Raw genomic sequence first — 20,273 nt, 5'->3', positions numbered from 1 at the left:
CCGGGTTCACGCCATTCTCCTGCCTCAGCCTCCGGAGTAGCTGACACTACAGGCGTCCGCTGCCACGCCCGGCTACTGTTTTTGGTATTTTTGGTACAGATGGGGTTTCACCGTCTCCATCTCTTGACCTGGTGATCCGCCTGCCTCGGCCTCCCAAAGTGCTGGGATTACAGGCGTGAGCCCCCGCGCCCGGGCTACAGTGCAGATATTTTATGTGAGAGGAGATCACAACTCACTCCCCAAGCCCTCAACCCTTAATACATACTATCGTATGAAATGCCTCTTCCCAAATTCAGCCGTTTCTAAAACTCAAGATGAGAAAACTGCTGATGAGGCTCACTTTCTAAAATACCAGAATTTGCAATATGGAGAGAATAGGTTTTTCATGTTTCGGTGTTTAAGCAATAGAGAGAAAGGAAAATTATGTGGTTACCTTTTTAGGCCATAGAGGTTTTCAGAACAACTTGAAAACATGATCAAATTAGCCAAACTTCTGACAGTTTTCAATGTAGTCTGTGATAATGGGATAATTTAGCCTCAGTTCTTTTTCTGGAATTGTGTTTTAGATGTTTGGTTTTACTTATTTACCATCAAACTTGCTGTAAGGTTATTACTGTGACTAATAGGCCTATTCCCTTATGATTGGGAGCAATTTACTGTTGTTTCTTTCACAAAGTACGGCACCATTCACTATCTATTTCCTGGCTCTTTAGTTATCAAAAGTTTAAGCTCATTGCTATTCATCCCGGCACAGCACTTATATGAGAGGCATGAAGCTGGCTGAATTCTGCATCGTTAGGGATGACACAGTCTCATTACATTGATACCAGCGCTTGTCTCCCACACCAATCCAAATTAAGACCAACTGAAAATAGCCAAAGTTTCCTCTTGAACTCCTTGTTGAAGACACATATGTGTTTTAGTCTGGTGGTACCCAAAATTGAACAAAAAATGGGTGCTGCTTCTCTTAACAGGCAAAATTATGCTGCAGGATAATGTATTCATGCAGGGTCTTCCAGTCAGACCCCAAATTATCCCCGCCTTCACTAGAATTTTTCTGTTTAATTCTATGGCTACTCTCCACAGGGATCCATTCTCTGTCTTACTTATAGGAGATGCTCAGTGAATGAAGGATTTATCTTGTAGAAATGCAGCTCCGATGTAGTCTGTTGAGTGAAATAATGAATCCATTATCACAGACTGAATTGAAAGATGTCCGATATCTGGAGGATTTTAATTTTGTTTCACATTGTTCTGAAAACTCTGTGGCCTGGAAAGCGAAAACTGTACTGTTTCTTTTCTCCCTATTATTTAAATAAACAAATGATGAACAGATTACAAAATGGAGGACACTCGAGGTAAGGGAAGGAGCCCCTCGACAGGAGGATCGGACATAGTACCAAGGGCCAGAGAAATGATTCAATAAACACTTACTATTTACCATGTATTTCAGGCTTGGTTCTAGGTAATCACATGATAAGTAGTTGAAAGAACTGAAAATGTTTAATCTGCCAGAAAAGGGCAAGTGTAATATCTTCAAATTTTAAAAAGAATGTGAATTAGAACTTGACTTAATTTGGTGTAGTTTTTGTGGGCAGAAATTGAATGGCTGAAAGTTACAAGAAGGATTTTAGCTTAGTATTGATACTGGATTGTTTATGGGTAGTGAGAGTTACTCATCACTGGAAGAGTTCAAGCAGGGGCCAAAAGAAATCTCAGAGATTTTTGGGAAATCTCTGGGAAAAGGATGCCTTGGATTATTGCTGTTAGAGTACCTTCTAACTCTAGGATTCTGTGGTTCTAAGATCTGGTCTCTAGTCTTGCCATTCACCTGCCATCAAGAGCAGGTTCCTCATCTGAAGGACAGGACCAAGATGGCTCTGTCTACCTTACCAGGTTGCTGTGAGGAGTGATTGTGATAAAATACATAAAGGCAGTTTTTAAGCTGTGAAGCACTAGTTAAATGTGTAGCGTGTTTTAAGATTCATGTTGTATGTACAATTGTTTAGCAGTCTCTCTCTCTCTTCCTCTTTCTTTTATCAGAGATAGATGATTTTCCCTCTTATTTCCCCCAGTTTGGCTTTTCAGGGAAGGTGGCAGCTGTCAGAATCCCCTGACAACAAAAGGTACAGCAAAAAGTCGAGGCCTAAAGAAAACATGTGCTAGCCCCTTAGCCCCTGAATAACTAAGTCACACCCCAGTCTGCTCTCCTTCATCTATTTGGGAGGAGGCAGATTAGAGTCATCAGGCTCTTCCCCTCAGAAGCAGCTGTAAGGTATTTGGTAGCTGTTAGTGCTAGCAAACAGCGTTTTCTCACAGAACTGCTGGAAAGAGTCTGGCACAGAAAACTTGCTCTTGAAAGTGACACGGCCAGAGCAGTGGTCTCTTGAGGGTCGTGCCACCTCTACCTGCCACAGGTTCCATTGTTAGTCAGGTAAGTTAGAGGCAGCAGGTCCCCCCCACCTGCCCTCTGGATCACAGCAGCCTGGGGCTGCTCCCGAGTCGTGTTTCCACTTCTGCCTTACAGGCCTCATTTTCCTACCCATCTTTCTGTAAAAATGAAAGTCATGAGTCTTATGAAACTTACCATTATTCAATACAGGCTTTTTTTTTTTCTTTAAATTAGATAGGGTTAGGTAAGAAGTAGAGTTCTATAGAATGTTCATAGGAAGCAACAAAAGTTGATCTCTTGATCTCTACAATAGGAGAGGATTGGGCTAGATACCTTCAAAGCTGACTTGCCCTAATATTCTAGTACGAAATGATTCAAAGGTACACCTGCCCCTCTCATGTCAGGCAGTGAGTACAGCTAAAACACTGGGAATTGATAGAGGAAAAGAAAAAAACTGAAAAGAACCTTTTGAAATTAGACAAACGGTCCAGAGACATAGTGCTAAAATCCTGCCTCTTTTTCTTTCCACAGCTTCTAGAATTCCTCTCCAGAGCTACTCTCCAGTTATATCCAGGGGACAGGCCCCTTTGGCTCCAACCCACACGCCTGAACTTTAAGGATCATTGGACTATCTTCTCTGTGGCCAGCACAGCTCTCTTCTGTGTTCACAGACTGGCACTGATAGGCATGCCTCTTTCCCCACCCACTGGAAGGCTCACAGGCAAGGTGAGAGAGGACACAGAAGGTGCCAACACTGTCGCTACAGTAAGGACCTTGAGTGACTTTGAGAAATTCACCGTCATAAGCCTTCCTTCAGGAGCAGGCATTGGAAGTGCAGAGGCACAGATTCCATTCTTTACCAGCTGCAGAATCTTGGGCAAGTTGCATGGCCTCTGTGAGCCTCATCGGTAAACAGTGGGGGTTATGAAACCCACCTCACAGGGTTGTTGTGAGGATCTGATGAGTTGATTTAGGTAAGCACCTAGCACATAGCATGGCACCAAGTAAGCACTCAATAAATCACTCAATTCTTTTCCCTATGTTGTTTCTTTGCATTGTCTGAAAGAATCAGTGGAGTCAAAGATCCAGCTTTTCACTGATGATTATTTTTTATTTTTCAATTAAGATTCAAATTTATGGAAGTGGAAATTTTAAAACCTTGTTTTCCCTTAGATTGTGACATTTAACTTACATCTCTTTTTCTATTGATGAACCTAGTATTAAACAATAGTTTTTAGAGGAAATTTTACAAACTTAGTTTATTAGGTTTTCTTAAACATCTTAAAGTAGATTTATAAATTTAATATATTCTATTTTCCTTTTTCTTTAAATACTTCAACAATATTTCAGTTATCTATTGCTGTGTAATATCAATCCCTAAAATAGTGACTTAAAATAGTCCTAATAATTTGTTGTGCCCATGAGTGTGGGACCTGACTGGGCTCAGCTAGGTGGTTCTCACTCAGGGTTTCTCATGTTCTTTCAGTCAGATAGTGGCTCAGTCTAGAATCATCTCTAAGGCTTCTTCACTCACCTGTCTGGGAAGACTCAAACAGCTGAGGGCTGAAAAAGCTGGGAATCCTTGGGCATCTCTCCCTCTCAACAGCTTTTTCGTTTTTGTTGCTGTGTGCTCTTTGTATCACTATACCACAATTTATTTATCCAGTCTACAATTGATGGGCATTTGGGTAGTTTCCAGCTTGGGGCAATTACAAATAGTGCTGCTATGAACATTCTTGTACATGTCTTTCGGTGTACATATGTATACATATCTTGGATATATACCTAGGAATGGAATTACTCAAGCGTTGGGTAACCCTAGAGGGCTGTTGTGGAGAGTAACCAAAGCAATAAACAAACAACAAAATTACACTGGGCCAGGTGCAGTGGTCACACCTATAGTCCCAGCACTTTGGGAGACCGAGGCAGGTGGCTCCCTTGAGGTCAGGAGTTTAAGACCAGCCTGACCAACACGGTGAAACCCCGTCTGTACTAAAAAAAATACAAAAGGTAGCTGGGCGCGGTGGCAGGCGTCTATAATCCCAATTACTCGGGAGGCTGAGGCAGGAGAATTGCTTGAATAAGCTGAGAGGCAGAGGTTGCAGTGAGCCAAGATTTGCACCATTACACTCCAGCCAGGGCAACAGAGCAAGACTCCATTTCAAAAAAAAAAGTACACTGTACACTGTAAATTGAGATTCAACATAACCTGGATGTGGTGCCACTGCCCAGCCTGGAGGATCACCAAGGCAGGGCTGTCATTACACACCTATGGCACATAGTAGTGGTTTCTCAAGATGAAGACCTCTTTAATCCCTTTTGCCTGCCAAAGAATCAGACCTTACATTGTCGAAGTTGTGCTTTTATTATCTAATGGTATTTGTAAGGCAAAAGACATTTGGATTTCAGTAGGATTTTTAGATAAATTTATAGGTTTTAAAAATTTGCCACAACAGTCTCTTTATATATTTGAAAAATAGCATTACATATATGTATAAAGCAAAAACCCATGAGAGACCCTGGGGAGAAGAATTGCTTGAAGGGGGAAACTAAGTCCATCTCCAACGTTCAGTACCTCTTCTCTTTCTGTTTTTCTTTTTTTGAGACGGAGTCTCGCTCTGTTACCCAGGCTGGAGTGCAGTGGCACAATCTCGGCTCACTGCAAGCTCTGCCCCCTGGGTTCACGCCATTCTCCTGCCTCAGCCTCCTGAGTAGCTGGGACTACAGGCACCCGCCACCACATCTGGCTAATTTTTTGTATTTTTTAGTAGAGATGGGGTTTCACAGTGTTAGCTAGGATGGTCTTAATCTCCTGACCTCGTGATCCGCCCACCTCGGCCTCCCAAAGTGCTGGGATTACAGGCGTGAGCCACCGCTCTTCTCTTTCTATTTTTGACACCCTGGTTTCCTGTAGACACCCACACAAATCTTGAGGTAGAAGTGAAAACAATACCGTCAGCAGTTTTACGTCTGTCTTTGTCATTGAATTCATGCACTGACATGTGCCTCCTCAGAAATTTATCTGGTGATTCTACTTTATTTCACTGTGGTTCACTTCTGTGATACCATCCTTCCTGAAAGTGTCTTTACCCAGCACATGATCACCAACTGCCACATGATTGCGTCACTGCCACAGGGGAGCCCAGGACACAGCACACAAATCAGATTAGTCCAGCCTGTAAACTGAGCCTTTGCTTAATAGCCTGGAATTGCCCTCCACCCCTCAGCCCTCAGGCTTGAAATCCTATTCACCCCTCAAACCTAATACACATGTCCTCTCCCTATGCACACTCTCTTGGCCTTCACTCCGCCCTCAGCATTGACCAATCCCCTTCAGGACTCGCAGAGTCCTCTGGGACCACCCCCCCTCAGCTCTCATCCCTCGCTAGGCACTTGAGGGCTGGGGAAGTCTTACTTATTTGCTGTGGCCCCAGCACATCATACAGGGTCACTTGTGTGACATTTAGTTGGTAATTCTTAAATGTTGGTTAAACTCAGCTGTTAACTGCTAGCAGGACAATTCATGTGCGCATTTCGGCAAGGGTAAGGTTAACACTTGGGGTTTTAAAGATTTCTAGTTCCACTTTCCAGTTTTCTTTTCTTCTCTCCCTATTCAAACCAGCAGGAAAAGAGAGTAGTAGTTCAGGGGTTGGTGCCAAAATCCAGAGCCTTATCAGGGGGAATACACAAGAAGGGAGAGATCTCAGATGCATTTTAAGATATTGAGAGACAGAGTCTGAGTATAAATTGGGGGAAGGAGGCAAACAGCTTTAAAAAAAATTCTTTTTAGCACTGTGATGTTCTGAGTCAAAGATGACTCAGGCTTCAAGCCTGGATGATTGGATCGTGGTGGCAGCTATAACCATAAAAAGAGGAGGAATAACTAGGGAAGATGTCGATTTCCTTTTGGATGGATTGAGTTTTGACTCTTGTCAGGACACTAAGTGGACACAGAAATGCAAACAGTTGTTTTCATAGATGAGGGTGAATGCTAAGGATCAGAGAGGATTCCAAGGCCTTCTTAGGGCCTAGGAAGACTCAGGCCCTGGATACTCTCATCACCCCCATGTTCTTCTTAAGGGTACAAAACCTATCTCCTCTGAGATGCTGGAGCAGCGGGCAGTTGTGATGGTCATCCCAGAGCTTGGGGTGTGCCCAAGAGTGAGATCGGATATGTGTTTGTGGCTGTGGGGATCAGCGTATGTCACTTTCAGAATGTCAGACTTAGGACCACTCAACCAGGAGATCAAGGGCTGGCTGAGAATTCAGCAATTACAGAAGATTTATGTTTCAATGTAATATCCTTTTTCCTACAGAGATTTAAAACTTTTAAAATATAATATTGACACATACAATTTTAAAACAAGATGAGTACGTGAAGGCCATTCCTGACACTTATGAAAAGACATTAAGCCCTCCTTTAAAGTTAAGCCTCTCTGTGCCTGACTTTCTCTCCCTGCCTTTGTCTATGCCACTAAGATTACTGCCTTTAATTCAATTCACGGAGCTTTTATTGTATGCTTACAATGAATTACAGTGTTTTGGGGACACAGTGAAAGAGAAAACATAGCCCCTGCTTTTAAAGACCTTACAATCTCATCATAGAGGCCTGACATACATGCAGTAAGCTATCAACCACTATTGCAAGGCAGCATAGTTACTGACTGATAGAACGTATGGGTGACCAGGTTCCCTGGGGAAGATAGAAATGGGAGTGGACCCTGAATTATTGGTAGAATATAAAAGTGGGGGGGTGGGAAGGAGAAGGAGCAAAAAGACATGGAGATGACATTGACCATAGTATGTTTTAGGGGAATACTGGCTTCAGCACACTGGGAAAATGGCAGATAATTTTAGTTAGGCAGAGTAGGGCCAGACTGAAGAACCCCATTTAGCTAATACATCTTGGTTGCAAGTGCTAGAAACCAATGTGAACAGCCTAAATTGTATAAAAACATGGTGGTTAGAGCTCAGATTCTGAAGTCAGTTGGCCTTGGTGTGAATCCTGATTTTATCCATTGCTAACTATAGTGGACAAGTCACTTAATTTCCTTGTCCCTGTTTCCTCATATGTAAAATGAAGTAATACATGGATTTATCGGGAATATCAAATAAGATAATTTGTGTAAGCTAACTGGAACTTTACCTGGCATATACTAACTGCTCAGGAAGTTTTATCTTTTTTGTTGATAATGTTGACGATGTTGATAATTATGATGACGAAGCAAAGGAGAACTTATAAGGACACGGAGGTGCCTTATAGAATTCAAAGGCAGAAATGCCTCTAGATTTTAATATGGGACTAGATCAGAAAGCCATCCGGGAAAGCGGAAAGCCGTCAGGGACCCAGTCAACATCTTCTGCTTCTGTTTCTCTTAGGAGAACTACAACATGTTTCTGTTTTCCAACAGAGCAGTCTTTCCTGTTTCTCTGTTCTCACAGTGGAATATGTTCGCCCTCAGCTGCTGAGTTCATGTGGAACAATTCCAACTACCAGAAGACAAGTATGGCAGCCTCTTAGTCATAATTTCAGACTTTCAGGAAGGAAATCTACCTTGTCCAGATTCAGTCACGTGTCTACTTCTGGTCCACTCAGCTGGGCCTGAGGACAGGGTCATGCAGTACAATTGGGGCTGCCCATCTTCTAGATGGAGATCAGTTCTTAGAGAAAGGAATGACTCTTAAGTTCAAAAGACACTCAAGCTCTTTCCCTTCGGTGCACCACTGAAGATTCTGGTGTCACCATGGGCCGCCGCCCCACTGGTGTTACCATTATTGTAAGAACAACCCAAAGCCTCTCTTCCGGCAAGGTGTTCCTGATGCCAAGATTCCCATCTTTGACCTGGGGCAGAAGTGGGCAAAAGTGGTTGAGTTTCCGCTCTGTGGCTACATGGTGTCAGATGAATGGAGCCCTGGAGGCTGCCCGAATTTGTGCCAATAAGTACATGATAAAAAGCTGTGGCAAAGATGGCTTTCACATCTGAGTGCGGCTCCACCCCTTCCACGTTATGCACATCAACAAGACGTTGTCCTGTGCTGGGCTGACAGGCTCCAAACAGGTATATGAGGTACCTCTGAAAAGCCCCAGGGCACTGTGGCCAGGGTTCACACTGGTCAAGTCATCATGTCAATCAGCACCAAGCTGCAGAACAAGGAGTATGCAATTGAGGCCCTGCGCAGGGCCAAGGCCGAGTTCCCTGGCCACCAGAAGATCTACATCTCAAAGAGGTGGGGCATTACCAAGTTCAATGTGGATGAATGAGAAGACAAGGTGGCTGAGAAACAGCTCATTTCAGATGACTGTGGGGTCAAGTACATCCCCAATCGTGGCCCTCTGGACAAGTGGTGGGCCCTGAACTCATGAGAGCTTCCACTATGCTGCCCCTCCTAATGCCCAACAATAAATCCTACTTTCTGTCCACCTGAAAAAAAAAAAAAAAAAAACACCTCAAACTGACTAGGTATCTACTACAGCAGTGGTCCCCAACCATTTTGGCACCAGGGACTGGTTTTGTGGAAGACAGTTTTTCCACAGACCAGTGCAGTGCGGGGACGGTGGGGAGGGGGATGGTTTCAGGATGAAACTGTTCCACCTGAGATCATCAGGCAGTAGTTAGGTTCTCATAAGGAAAGCACAATCTGAATCCCTTGCATGAGCAGTTCACAGTAGGGTTCACTCTCCTAGAATCCAGTGCCACAGCTGACCTGACAGGAGATGGAGCTCCCGTGGTAATGTTCACTCACCCAGGGGTTGAGGACTCCTGTACTAGAGCACTCTAGCCTTCTGACCTGAGGAACATGATTTTTAAGACAATGTTATTCATTTAGGAATTCCAATGTCTGGTAAACGACCACTGAGGTCTCAGGATCTGAGTGGGAAAATGAGTATATTCTATACTTCAGGCTCTATTGAGGATAATGTTAAGGAAAATTGCATTCCAAATTTATCTCTGAAATAGATCTTTGTGGTCCAAGAGTGAAGATAAGTTTTGCATATGTAGCAGAATTTCTTTTTGATATAGTAACCAATGTAAATCTTTCCAAGAATTGCCTGTGATCCTATGACGCTATCCTTTTTGGGCAATAGATCATGAAAGATCTGGTGCCTCAAGGAAGACTGACAGAGCAGAAGCAAAAACAAAAGGGTCAAGGCAGATTTGTGGCTTTAGCTGTTTTTCAAAATGATGTAGAATAATATCTAATTGAGAAAGACAATAAAGATTAGAGTAGCAATTATCACACTAGAGAATAGAAAACCAAAGTTGATTCCTTGAGAAGATCAATGAAATTGTCAAATCTTTATCTAGACTTACCAAGAAAAAAAGAGAGAAGACTTAAATTACTAAAATCAGGAATAAGAGAGGAGACATCATTACTGACCTTATAGAAATAAAAAGAATCACAAGAGAATACAGCAAACAATTGTGTACCAACAAATTAGATAACTTAAATAAAATGGACAATTCTTAGAAAGGTACAAATTACTGAAATAGACTCAAGAGAAAAAGAAAATCTGAATACATCTATAACAAGTGAAGAGATTAAATTACTGAAAAACTACTCGCCAAGAAAAGCCAACACTGAGATGGCTTCACTGGTGAATTCTGCCAATAATGAAACCTTAGACTTGAAAATACTTCCCGGGACCACTTATTTATTCATTTTCTAACAAATATTCGAGAACCTACTGTATGCTAGGGACTTGGAGTACAACAGTAGACAAGACAAGGTCCCTGCTGCCCAAGGGCTTGATTTGTCATGAGAAGAGTTTTAATCAAGGCACAGTTTGTGAGCTGCAAGGGAAACTATTGTGAACTCACGGAGTCTGCATAAGACTTTATGGAATGCTGGGTTTGTGCACAAACAACTGTTTATCTGACTGCAGTCACCTCCATCCATGCTTCCATCTCCTCTCTCCTCTCCCCTATCCTTCTGCTCCCACCTTTTTCTCCCTCTGTTGAAGCAGCCAGCCCTGCTATTCAGAAGTGAGTACCCATATCTTCTTTGCTGTTAACCACTCTGAAGTTGCTAGACAATCTCACTGTAGACACAGGAGTGGAAGGTCTTTCCTGCGTCTATTCTCAAAGTGTGGATCATCAGACCTCGAAAGAGGATAGGAAGTCATTTTCTCCCTTATCAACCCATCCCAATCTCTCCCTGGCATCTTGTGCTCCAGATGTTGGGGACAGCATTCCAAAATGCTGCTGGAGATGGGCTCTCTCCCACCTGTCACCAAGCTGTGCAGTGGGAACCAAGTTCCCACAGCCTCTAGTATAAGGAATCTTAAACAACATTCATCTGAAAATCTAGTGATGGTTAATACAGGAACGTCCCCTGTATTAGTTTTTTTCTTTTCTCTTTTTCTTTTTCTTTTCTTTCTTTTTTTTTTTTTTTTGAGACAGAGCTTCACTCTTGTTGCCCAGGCTGGAGTGCAATGGCACAGTCTCAGCTCAGTGCAACCTCCACCTCCCAGGTTCAAGCAATTCTCCTGCCTCAGCCTCCCAAGTAGCTAGGATTACAGGTGCCCACCACCATACCTGGCTAATTTTTGTATTTTTAGTAGAGACAGAGTTTCACCATGTTGGCCAGGCTGGTCTCGAACTCCTGACCTCAGGTGATCCGCCCGCCTCAGCCTCCCAAAGTGCTGGGATTATAGGCATGAGCCACTGCGCCCGACTGGGTCTGAATACTTTCTGTAAGAAATGCTAGCACACCTCTCAAAGGCCCTATAACCTTTTTTTCATCCTTCACAACTTTCTTCCTTAGCCAACTGAGGTTTGTCTGGGTTCACAGTCAGCGGCACTACACAAGCTCGGCTGGAATGCCTGGCTCTGGGGATTGACAGTGTGGCTCACCTGGCTGCAGGGCTGGCTTCCTGGGCATGCGACCTGTACACCTGGGCACAGGGCTCCACTCAGGCCCCACACTTGGTTTCATGCTCTGCTGTCACCATCTTGAAATTCTCAACTTTTTAAATAAGGAGGCTGCATTTTTATCTTGCACTGGACCCTGCGAATTATGTATCCAATCCCACAGGGTTGCACTGTGGACCTTCAGGGGGACTTTCCTGTCGTGTTTCTGAGGCTGGTTAGAGTGGTGATTAATCACCTGGCTCTGGGGCGGACAACTGGCATTTGAATCCTGGCTCCTTTACTTACTAGACCTGTGATCTTGAAAGTTCCTCAGCCTCTTGATTTCTTTATCAGTAAAGTGGGATAATAATAGCATGTATCTCATAGGCTCGCTGAGACGATAAAATATGTTAATACATATGACACACTCAGAATGGTGCCTGGAACATAGTAAAAAGCTGTGCAATGTTGGATGTTTTTGTTGCACAGCTATTCCAAGGTCACATTGCTCTGTATCTTTCAGCAGTGTATTTTGCACTTGGTGGTGAATCTGCCTGTTGGATTTAATTAGCTCTGTAATAGTCTTTGTTCATGAAAAGACTTCAGCAGAGTGCGCAAAGTGGGTGTGGAAGGGAGACCCAAGCTCTGCTTTTGCTCTGCCATGGAGCAGAATTCCATGTTAGCTCTCCCTTTTCCTGACCCCGCAGACATCCCATCTACTTAAAGCCATGTTTCCCAAAGTGTGGGCCACGTACCCCTGGACAGGATGATTTTAGGTACCACATAGACCCAGCATTAAACAACATTCCATCTCATAGACAGTTATACATTTCTTATATCCTTTCCATCCGGCGATTATATATAGAAAAATGTCTCCACTCAGTGTTAATACTTTTTTTTTTGAGACAGAGTTTTGCTCTTGTTGCCCAGGCTGGAGTGCAATGGCTCGATCTCGGCTCACTGCAACCTCCGCCCCCTAGGTTCAAGCGATTCTCCTGCCTCAGCCTCCCGAGTAGCTGGGATTACAGGCGCCCGCCACCATGCCTGGCTAATGTTTTGTATTTTTAGTAGAGACAGGGTTTCACCATGTTGGCCAGGCTTGTCTTGAACTCCAGACCTCAGGTGATCCACCTGCCTCGGCCTCCCAAAGTGCTGGGATTATAGGCATAAGCCGCCACGCCTGGCCAATGTTGATAAATTTTTAACATCTCTCACATACTTGCAAATTTTCCCTTTTTAGTAAAGAAAAAATTTTGCCTCCTGAACATGAAAAGAAAAAAAAAAAAAGGAAAAAACTGACCTGGGACTTTGAGCCTGCATCAGACCACAGTATCTAGTGGGAATGTTAAACATTATAATGTTCTCATTATATTTCTTTCTAGGATTAATTTATGAGTAGAGAAACTGGTTTTTCCGTGTAAGGTAGTAATCCAAAGTTTCTGACTGGGGCCAAAATAACATATGAGAAAGTATAACGGTGTTTAAAAATAAGAAAATATTCACAAAGACACCCAGGGCTATGGCCAAAAGCAGAATGGAAGTGTGAGGCCACTGCAAAACAGATTGAGTCAGTTTAACACCAGTTAGCATCAACATCACAAAACATGATTTGTTGTTGTTGTTGTTGTGTTTGAGACGGAGTCTCACTCTGTCTCTTACCCTGGAGTACAGTGGCATGATCTCAGCTCACTGCAACCTCTGCTTCCTGGGTTGAAGCAATTCTTGTGCCTCAGCCTCCTGAGTAGCTGGAATTACAGGAGTGTGCCACTACACTGACTAATTTACAGCTAATTTTTTTTTGTATTTTTAGTAGAGATGGGATTTCATCAGGTTGGTCAGGCTGGTCTTGAACTCCTGACCTCAAGTGATCCACCCGGCTTGGCCTCCCAAAGTGCTGGGATTACAGGTATGAACCACTGTGCCCGGCCCACAATATGATTTTAATCACAGAAATGTAATACACATTTGGAAATGAAGCAACGAGCCGTGGGGAAAACTAAGGAAGAAGTATGTGCTAAGCAGTGTCTCCCAGGATGGCAAACGGAAGTGCAGCGTAATACAGCTCAGGGTAAGACTGTCTCCAGGGAGGAACCTGCGTGGAGTAAAGAGAGGGAAAAGGAAAGGAGGGTTTTTGGTTTGAGGAAAAATAGAAAATTGAAAGCCTACGTAGTAGGGAACATGTGTATTCTTTAGACATGACTGTGATCATGCAGACAGTTAAACATCTTTGTGAGCCTCACCTGTCCTTTTGGTTGCATTTCCAAGGCCTAGACGGAGGCCGAAACTCTCAGTGCCCTGGCTGACTTGGCCCAGATGGAGTAACTGCAGCCTGTTGCTTCCATCATTCTCCCAGTCTTTATTGTGGACAGCAAATCAGCAAGTCAGCAGTTTCCTTTTAAAGCTCATTTATTTATGCTTTTAAAAAAGTGAATTTAAAGAATAAAAGAATCCAGGGGAAACCTGGATTTAGGAAAGTGGTGAAGGCGTGTGCCGTATCTGTTAGTTCCCCACCCCCTTCCCATCCACTCTACACCCTTCTCTGTCCTGCTGTATGCCCCAGGCCTGTTTAGGCCATGTCAATGTGTTATTTGCCCTCTGGCTTCTGTTGGGGGTCCATAATGGGGAGCACTAGCAGGAAAATGGGGGAGGAGGAACAGTGAAGTCAGAGAATCTGTGGTCCTGCTCCCTCCCTGCGGGGTTGCTGCTGGCTGACTGTGTCCCTGTACTGCAGGTCTGCAGCCCCCGGTGCTTCCCCTCCTTCTCTGGCCTCTTCAGGGGTAGCGTAGTAGCAGCTTCTACTGCCAGCAGCTTCAGGGCCTCTGTGCCCTGTGGTTATCCCCACAAAAACTACGGCCTTATCCCTGTGGTTTCCCCACAAAAGACTACGGCAAATAGTCCTTTTCTTAAATTCTCCCAACACAGATTGAGCGCACCATCTGTTTTTGGCTGGGCTGCAGCTGATACAAGGTTATTTACAAAGATCAAAGTTTGGGAAACAGTAACCCAGAGGAAATCTACCTGTATTCCCCAAGATCTCTCTGATCCCTCAAACCTTCCAGATATTCAGAGGAGGTAATGGTAAGGGTTAGTAAATGGTGCCATCTTCCTCTCCACCCTTCATTCCCTCTCTTGTTCCAAGTACTTCTTTTAGTTGCTATTTTAATACAGATAATGCAATACTGTTTTCTGCAATGCCACGGAGTATAAATCTCAACTTTTTGTAGGTAACAGAATTCCATTCAAGTAAAACAGTTAAATGATTCAGGTACTCCATTAAGTTTTATTTTTAAAAAATTATTTACTCTGTACATGTTTCTGTTGAATCCTAAGTACAGATATCCAAGGAGCAAGTGCAGTTAAGTATGCATGGGAAAGCTAAAATGGGTATGTACATAAGATCAGCAACAGAAACCAAGCTCTGTAAAACGAGTTCTCCCTCCCCTCCAGGGTGGCTCATTATGGAGAAAATAAGAAAGAGCTTTGCCTTTCTCCATAGTAGTAATGGTCTACAATAAGCTGCACACATACATCCCTCATCACACCTCCCTCCAAAAAAAAAAAAAATCGCAAGGAGATGTGTCCTGCCCAGGTTAAACTATACGCAGGCTATCTTCAGGTCATGAGAAGCAGTCACACTTGCTTGTAAGTTCACCGGTTCAGGTAAGCAGATCACCTTTTCTCTGAAAGAGAAGAGCAATAAGAGAGCAGTGGCTGGTGAGGAGACAGGGCTTGGCATTCTGTGGCTTTTGAATTTCCATGATGTCTGATGAAAGAAGTCTGCAGTCACCTACAATTAAGAGCCAGTTCCTATGGTCCAAGGGCCGGGGGGTGGTAAGGTTAATGACATAAATGCCTTTAGAGGAAGGGAAAGGGGATGTGGATTCTGGATCCACACCCATGAATGTGACCCATGATACGTTTGGAATGGAGGTCACAGAGGAGAAAATATGCAATGAGAAAATTTTGTTCTAACGAAACCTTACATAGAAACCAAATATGTAGAACAAACACAGTGGAATTTCCCCAACCCAAGATGGTCCCACAGGAGGTTCTGGAAAGCTGGGTCTCTGTCATCTCTGCTTCTAAGATGGTAATCACTATGATGAGCTTGAATCTCAACAGGCAGCACATCTAAGGCCAGGACTGATCTTTGATGTGTGTGTGCATCTGGGGCGGAAGTGGATACCGGAGCTTCTTACCTGTGATTGACAGGCAAAAGGGCAGTGCAGAACTTCCCAATAATAGTAGTCCGGTCTTTTCTCCAAACTCGGTTGGAAGACTGAAACTTGAATTTCACTTGGTTTATCTGGCACTGTGGGGTGGCATGGGCTATGATTCCTTTCCCGTGAAGTTGCTGCTTAGGTCTGCAAGGAAAGGGGCAAGGGAAAGTAAAGGACTACAGCCCTTACGGCCTGTACTTTCCCTTTGGCTCCAATCAGGCTCTGCTGGTGGCACTGGTTGGCTGTCATGCACCAAGGGGTTAGCTCCTTGCCATAGTCCTTTGTGTCACCCTCACTAGCCCACACCTCCAGCTTTGAATATGATCAAGAAAGTAGTTGTTGATTTTTTAGAGTGAACAAGTAGACACTGCAACAGAATAGTAGCTCCTGGATTTTCATATCTGGAAAAACTGTTCCTCATTCTTGGATTCCCAGCTGGAGGAAACCTTCACCTTTACATCCAATTACCCAGAAGTAGAAACCCTCTTTTAGGACATTCCTTTTCAAAGAATTCTGTGTAAGGACTTTTCTGTTTTAGGCTAAGTATGAATGTGTGGGTGGGAACAGCGACAAGAAAACAGATCATGAGGCACAGACAGAGCTGGGTGGAACCCAGGATTTGTCTTCCCAGCTGTGTGGCTTTGGACAAGTTACCTAACCTGGGTGGCTGTGGAGTCACTAGCAACTAGGTGTAAGTCCCAGCTTCCCTACATGCTGCTATGAACTTGAACCACAGGGTTTGGTTCATACTGACTTCAGCCTAGGAGGCTCAGAGTGAAAACAATATCCAGTTCTGTCTTAACCCACCCACTTGGCTTTGCCCCTCAGATTCCCTATCTGTTTAAAGATTCAGGCACCACTTTGGACTGAGACAAAGATGAGGGAGGAGTATGAAGTGATCAACCTAGCAGGGTGCTTCCAAAAGGGCTGTGGTACCCCCTAGGTACTAGGTACTGGAGACAAAAGCAAAAAATCGTGAGATTCAATGAGGACAGTCTTCATGCTGAGTGCAAGGCACAGCCCAGCCAGCAGAGCCAGAGCGCCCAGCAGGGCTGCACAGCTAGGGAAGGAATTTGATTTGTGGGGCCCTTTGTGATCCTCCCTGGCCTCTGAGTGGGACTCTGAGAAAGAGGAAAGAAGGAGGGCGCTGCGTTCCTCTCGGCGGAGGCCGGAGGGTGTGGGGAGCCACCCTTGCCAACTCGGTTTCCTGTTCCTTTCTGGCCTTCACAGAGTGATGACAAGGCTTCTTTGTGTTCTTTTTGGTCCAGGGTTAGTCATATATCTTGTTTTTTCCTTCTAAGGGAAGATCATTATAATTTTGTTTAAAAACCAGTCCCTCTTTTTTTTAAATTCACAAGTCTTTTGAAACACCTCAGAGGAAAAAGTAAGATTGTTTCCTTTAAGAAACAGCTTAGATTGAAGAGTTTGTAAAATTCAAAGAATATGAAAAATCTTTTAAGTGAGTGATTTGGGGAGTTGGCCCAGGTTAATTCTCCAATTAGAAGGAAATCTTAGAGTCACATGAAGCTATAGAAATTTGGAGAAAGACCACACGTAACCTTCTCCCCATTTTTCCCCCAGTTTCTGATCTGCAAGAAGTGAGTCATGTTCTGATGCCTTCTTCAAAAGAGTTATGTGAACCTGCTCGGGGAGGAAGAAGCGCTAATCTGTGGATGTTGACTGGAATTCCTCGGGGAGCTTTTAAAGTGTAGCTGTGGAGCCTATGCCCAGAGACCCTGATGTGATTGTTCTGGGGTGGGGGACTTGGCATCAATATTTTTTAAAGCTCTCCAGGTGATTCTAATGTGCAGCCAGAGTTGTGGGTCATTTTCATGACTCCTGCCAATGTTGTCGGACCTACCAATGGGCTAGAAGATGATGAAAACAACCCTTCTAGAAGTAGCACAACCTTGAGCGGGTCTAATGAAAGGTATTTGGCTTACTGATACATAGCCACAGTCTGCAAGGCCCTGTGGGCACCTGCAGGCCTGTGTTGGAATCCTGATGGCTGTACGTAGCTGTGTGACCTGGGGTGAGCCAGAAGGAACACCAGCTAGTGGCCAGGGATTTGGGAGTGAAGAAGGGCGCTCCTTCCAGCAGAAACTTGTAGTGCCTCTTAGCAGAGTTCATGTCCAACATCCCAGCCTGAGAAACATCTCCAAACTCACATCTGATCTCATCACTGTCCTGTTTAAAACTCCCAGTGGCTCTCCAAACTACTCTCAGGATAAAAACCTGTCCTTCAAGGCCTGGCAGGGTCTGGCCCTGACTTGCCTTTCCAGCCTCACACCATCCCCATAACCCTAAATCTGTGCTCCATACACACCAGAGGTGTCACATTCTCCCTAAACCTGGCCTGGGTAGCTCCTGGAAAGCCTCAAAATCTCTGCTCATCATTTCCTTAGACTCAGTCAGGCTCCGTCTTCCATGCTGTCACTCTCAGGGCGTTGCTGACACATTTAAGTGTGTATGCACTGGTCATTTCCCTGTTTGCTCTGGATTGATCTGTTCCCCTGCAGGTTCCCCCACCAGCAGGTTCCAGTGAGGTCTAACCCAGTGGAAGCATGCTCAGGTGGGTGGCTGCTTTGGGCAGGGATTCCAGAGGGGCTGCACTTCCCATGGGTTCAGCTCCTGCCAAGCAGCCTTCTCTGTGGACCCAGCTTTGCCAGTGCCACTCCTGCTTTGCCTCTCTAGCTTAGGGTGGTAGTGGCTCCTGTTGTGAGTAATCTCTGCATTGTGTCCCCATCTCTCAGTTTTTCAGCTCATCCAACACACTTGTAATGAGTTCGCCATGCTAAATTCCTTCTCTTGGACCTATCTCTGACTGAGACAGTGACAGTGACAGTGACATTATCTGACAGTCTGTCTCCCACTGGCTTGTGAATAACTAACCAGTTGCTTTTTAAAGAAGTATGCACCATGGCTGCTGCCTTCCTATCCCCTGCAGGCTGTGGCTCCCTACAGTTGGGGTTCTTTACCCTCTCACTTCAAACGTAGTTCCACCAGTCTGCCCCAACAAAGGAAGGGAATGATTAACCCCAGTTCCAGGAATCACTCATCATCAAGCCCTCCTGGCCGCTAGTCTGGCCCTCAGCTTGCACTCCTTTGCTGACTGACCCTGTGCCTCAGATTCCATTCTGGTAACTAACCTAGAGCTGCTCTCCTTTCCCAGGAGTGGGTGCTCTCCAGGCTCTGGCTAGCCCTGCCTGGGCTGGTGACTGAGGCCCTCCTCCCTACTGACATCCCTGATACCTGCACGGCCTGGATTCCAGAGTACTGTTTTCCCTCAGGGACCTGATTCCTATGTCCTCTCTACCATGCTGGCCTGGCATGTTGTGACACGCTGTCCCTGCTGCCTGCCTGCCCTGCCTGCCTGCCCTGCCTGCCTGCCCTGCCTGCTCTCATCTGAATCTGTTATAGTTGGACCCACTACTGAGCATCTCCCCAGCATGTGTCTGTGGCTGGATCTATAGTAGGTGCTGCCCCCAGCCGAGCTGGCTGGGCCCCGGAATCAGCAATCACACAGTACCTGACCTGGGTTGTCCATGTGTGTAAAATGAAAAAGTAACCAGCTCCTAAGGGAAGGGGTCAACCAGGTGGGACACTTACGTACATGGTGATCCTAGATGAGAAGCTGACGTTACTGCTAAGGAAGGTAACCTCGATGTTGGTGTCCTTTTTTCTCAGTTCCTTCAAGTGAAACTCCACGAGGCTGTGATGCACTAGGAAACCAAAGCACAACAGAGACTGGGCCAGAGGGCAGAAGGCGCAATGAGCAAAAACCCCAGAGAGCAGCAGTGTGGTTGGGAATCTTGGCTCTATCTCTTAGTAGTTGTGTGCCCAGGAGGAGATTACCTATAATCTCAGATCCTCAGTTTCCTCAAGTGTAAATAGGCACTTGGCCGGGTGCAGTGGCTCATGCCTGTACTCCCAGAACTTTGGGAGGCCGAGGCGGGCGGATCACCTGAGGTCAGGAGTTTGAGACCAGCCTGACCAACATGGTGAAACTCCATCTCTATTAAAAATACAAAAATTAGCTGGGTATGGTGGCGCACATCTGTAATCCCAGCTACTCAGGAGGCTGAGACAGGAGAATCACTTGAACTCAGGAGGCAGAGGTTGCAGCGAGCAGAAATCGCACCACTGCACTCCAGCCTGGGCGGCAGAGCAAGACTCGTTTCAAAAAAACAAACAACAAAAAAAGTAGACACTCTAGGTCTGAGATAAATGGGTTAATATGTATGAAGTCCTCAGGCCAGTGCCTGTGCCTAGGAAGCATTCAATAATGTTGGTTTTTGTTATTTTGTAATGCTAATGTTTTACTTCCCCTTGTTTGCTGACATTTTCATGGTGGGATGATCTTGAATGAGCCAAGTGCATCTGTCATATACGGCTATCCTTTGAATGTTTGTGTCCCCTTCAAATTCATGTTTAAACTGAATGCTCTGTGCAACAGTATTGACAGGTGGGGCCTTTGGGGGAAGGGATTACATCATGGGGGCTCTGCTATCATGAATGAAATAGTGCCTTATACAAGGGCTCAAGGGAATTGGCAAGACCCTTTTTTGACATCCTGCCTTCTGCTCTGTGTGAACGCAGTATCTGTCCCCTCTGGAGAACGCAACAGCAAAGCACCTTCTTGGAAGCAGAGAGTGCAACCCTTATAGACATGGAATGCCGGCGCCTTGATCTGGGACTTCCCAGGCTTCAGAGCTGTGGGAAAATAAATTTCTGAGCTTTGTAAGTTACCCAGTCTCAGGTACGGTGTCATAGTAGCACAAATAGACTAAGACATAAACTAAAGATTTA

At 44.8% G+C, this 20,273-nt stretch overlaps 2 protein-coding genes and 1 pseudogene across 7 annotated transcripts in view; 2 read left to right on the top strand and 1 right to left on the bottom strand.

Moving 5' to 3' along the window:
- POPDC2 (popeye domain containing 2) overlaps positions 1-3,432 on the top strand; it is an 18,870-nt gene extending 15,438 nt beyond the window's left edge. The window contains exons 4-5 of one of the 2 annotated variants that reach the window (XM_011940636.1): positions 2,044-2,126; positions 2,924-3,009. In XM_011940636.1, the coding sequence (XP_011796026.1) occupies positions 2,044-2,117 (74 nt within the window). In that variant the 3' untranslated portion in view covers positions 2,118-2,126; positions 2,924-3,009. Of the gene's footprint in view, positions 1-2,043; positions 2,127-2,923 lie in introns of both variants that reach the window. The other variant, XM_011940635.1, reaches the window with a different exon arrangement.
- Positions 3,080-8,756, top strand: LOC105510760 (annotated as a pseudogene).
- Positions 8,757-14,504: 5,748 nt separating this feature from the next.
- PLA1A (phospholipase A1 member A) overlaps positions 14,505-20,273 on the bottom strand; it is a 32,252-nt gene continuing 26,483 nt past the window's right edge. For 4 of the 5 annotated variants that reach the window (XM_011940629.1, XM_011940631.1, XM_011940630.1 and 1 more), the window contains 3 exons: positions 19,078-19,186; positions 15,444-15,608; positions 14,505-14,924 (listed from right to left, as the gene is read on the bottom strand). In XM_011940629.1, coding sequence (XP_011796019.1) covers positions 14,840-14,924; positions 15,444-15,608; positions 19,078-19,186 — 359 coding nt within the window. In that variant the 3' untranslated portion in view covers positions 14,505-14,839. Of the gene's footprint in view, positions 14,925-15,443; positions 15,609-19,073; positions 19,187-20,273 lie in introns of all 5 variants that reach the window. The other variant, XR_001001605.1, reaches the window with a different exon arrangement.

Source organism: Colobus angolensis, unplaced genomic scaffold (genome assembly GCF_000951035.1).
Source record: "Colobus angolensis palliatus isolate OR3802 unplaced genomic scaffold, Cang.pa_1.0 Scaffold190, whole genome shotgun sequence".
Lineage (NCBI taxonomy): Eukaryota > Metazoa > Chordata > Mammalia > Primates > Cercopithecidae > Colobus > Colobus angolensis.
This window is presented reverse-complemented; position numbering and strand designations above follow the sequence as displayed.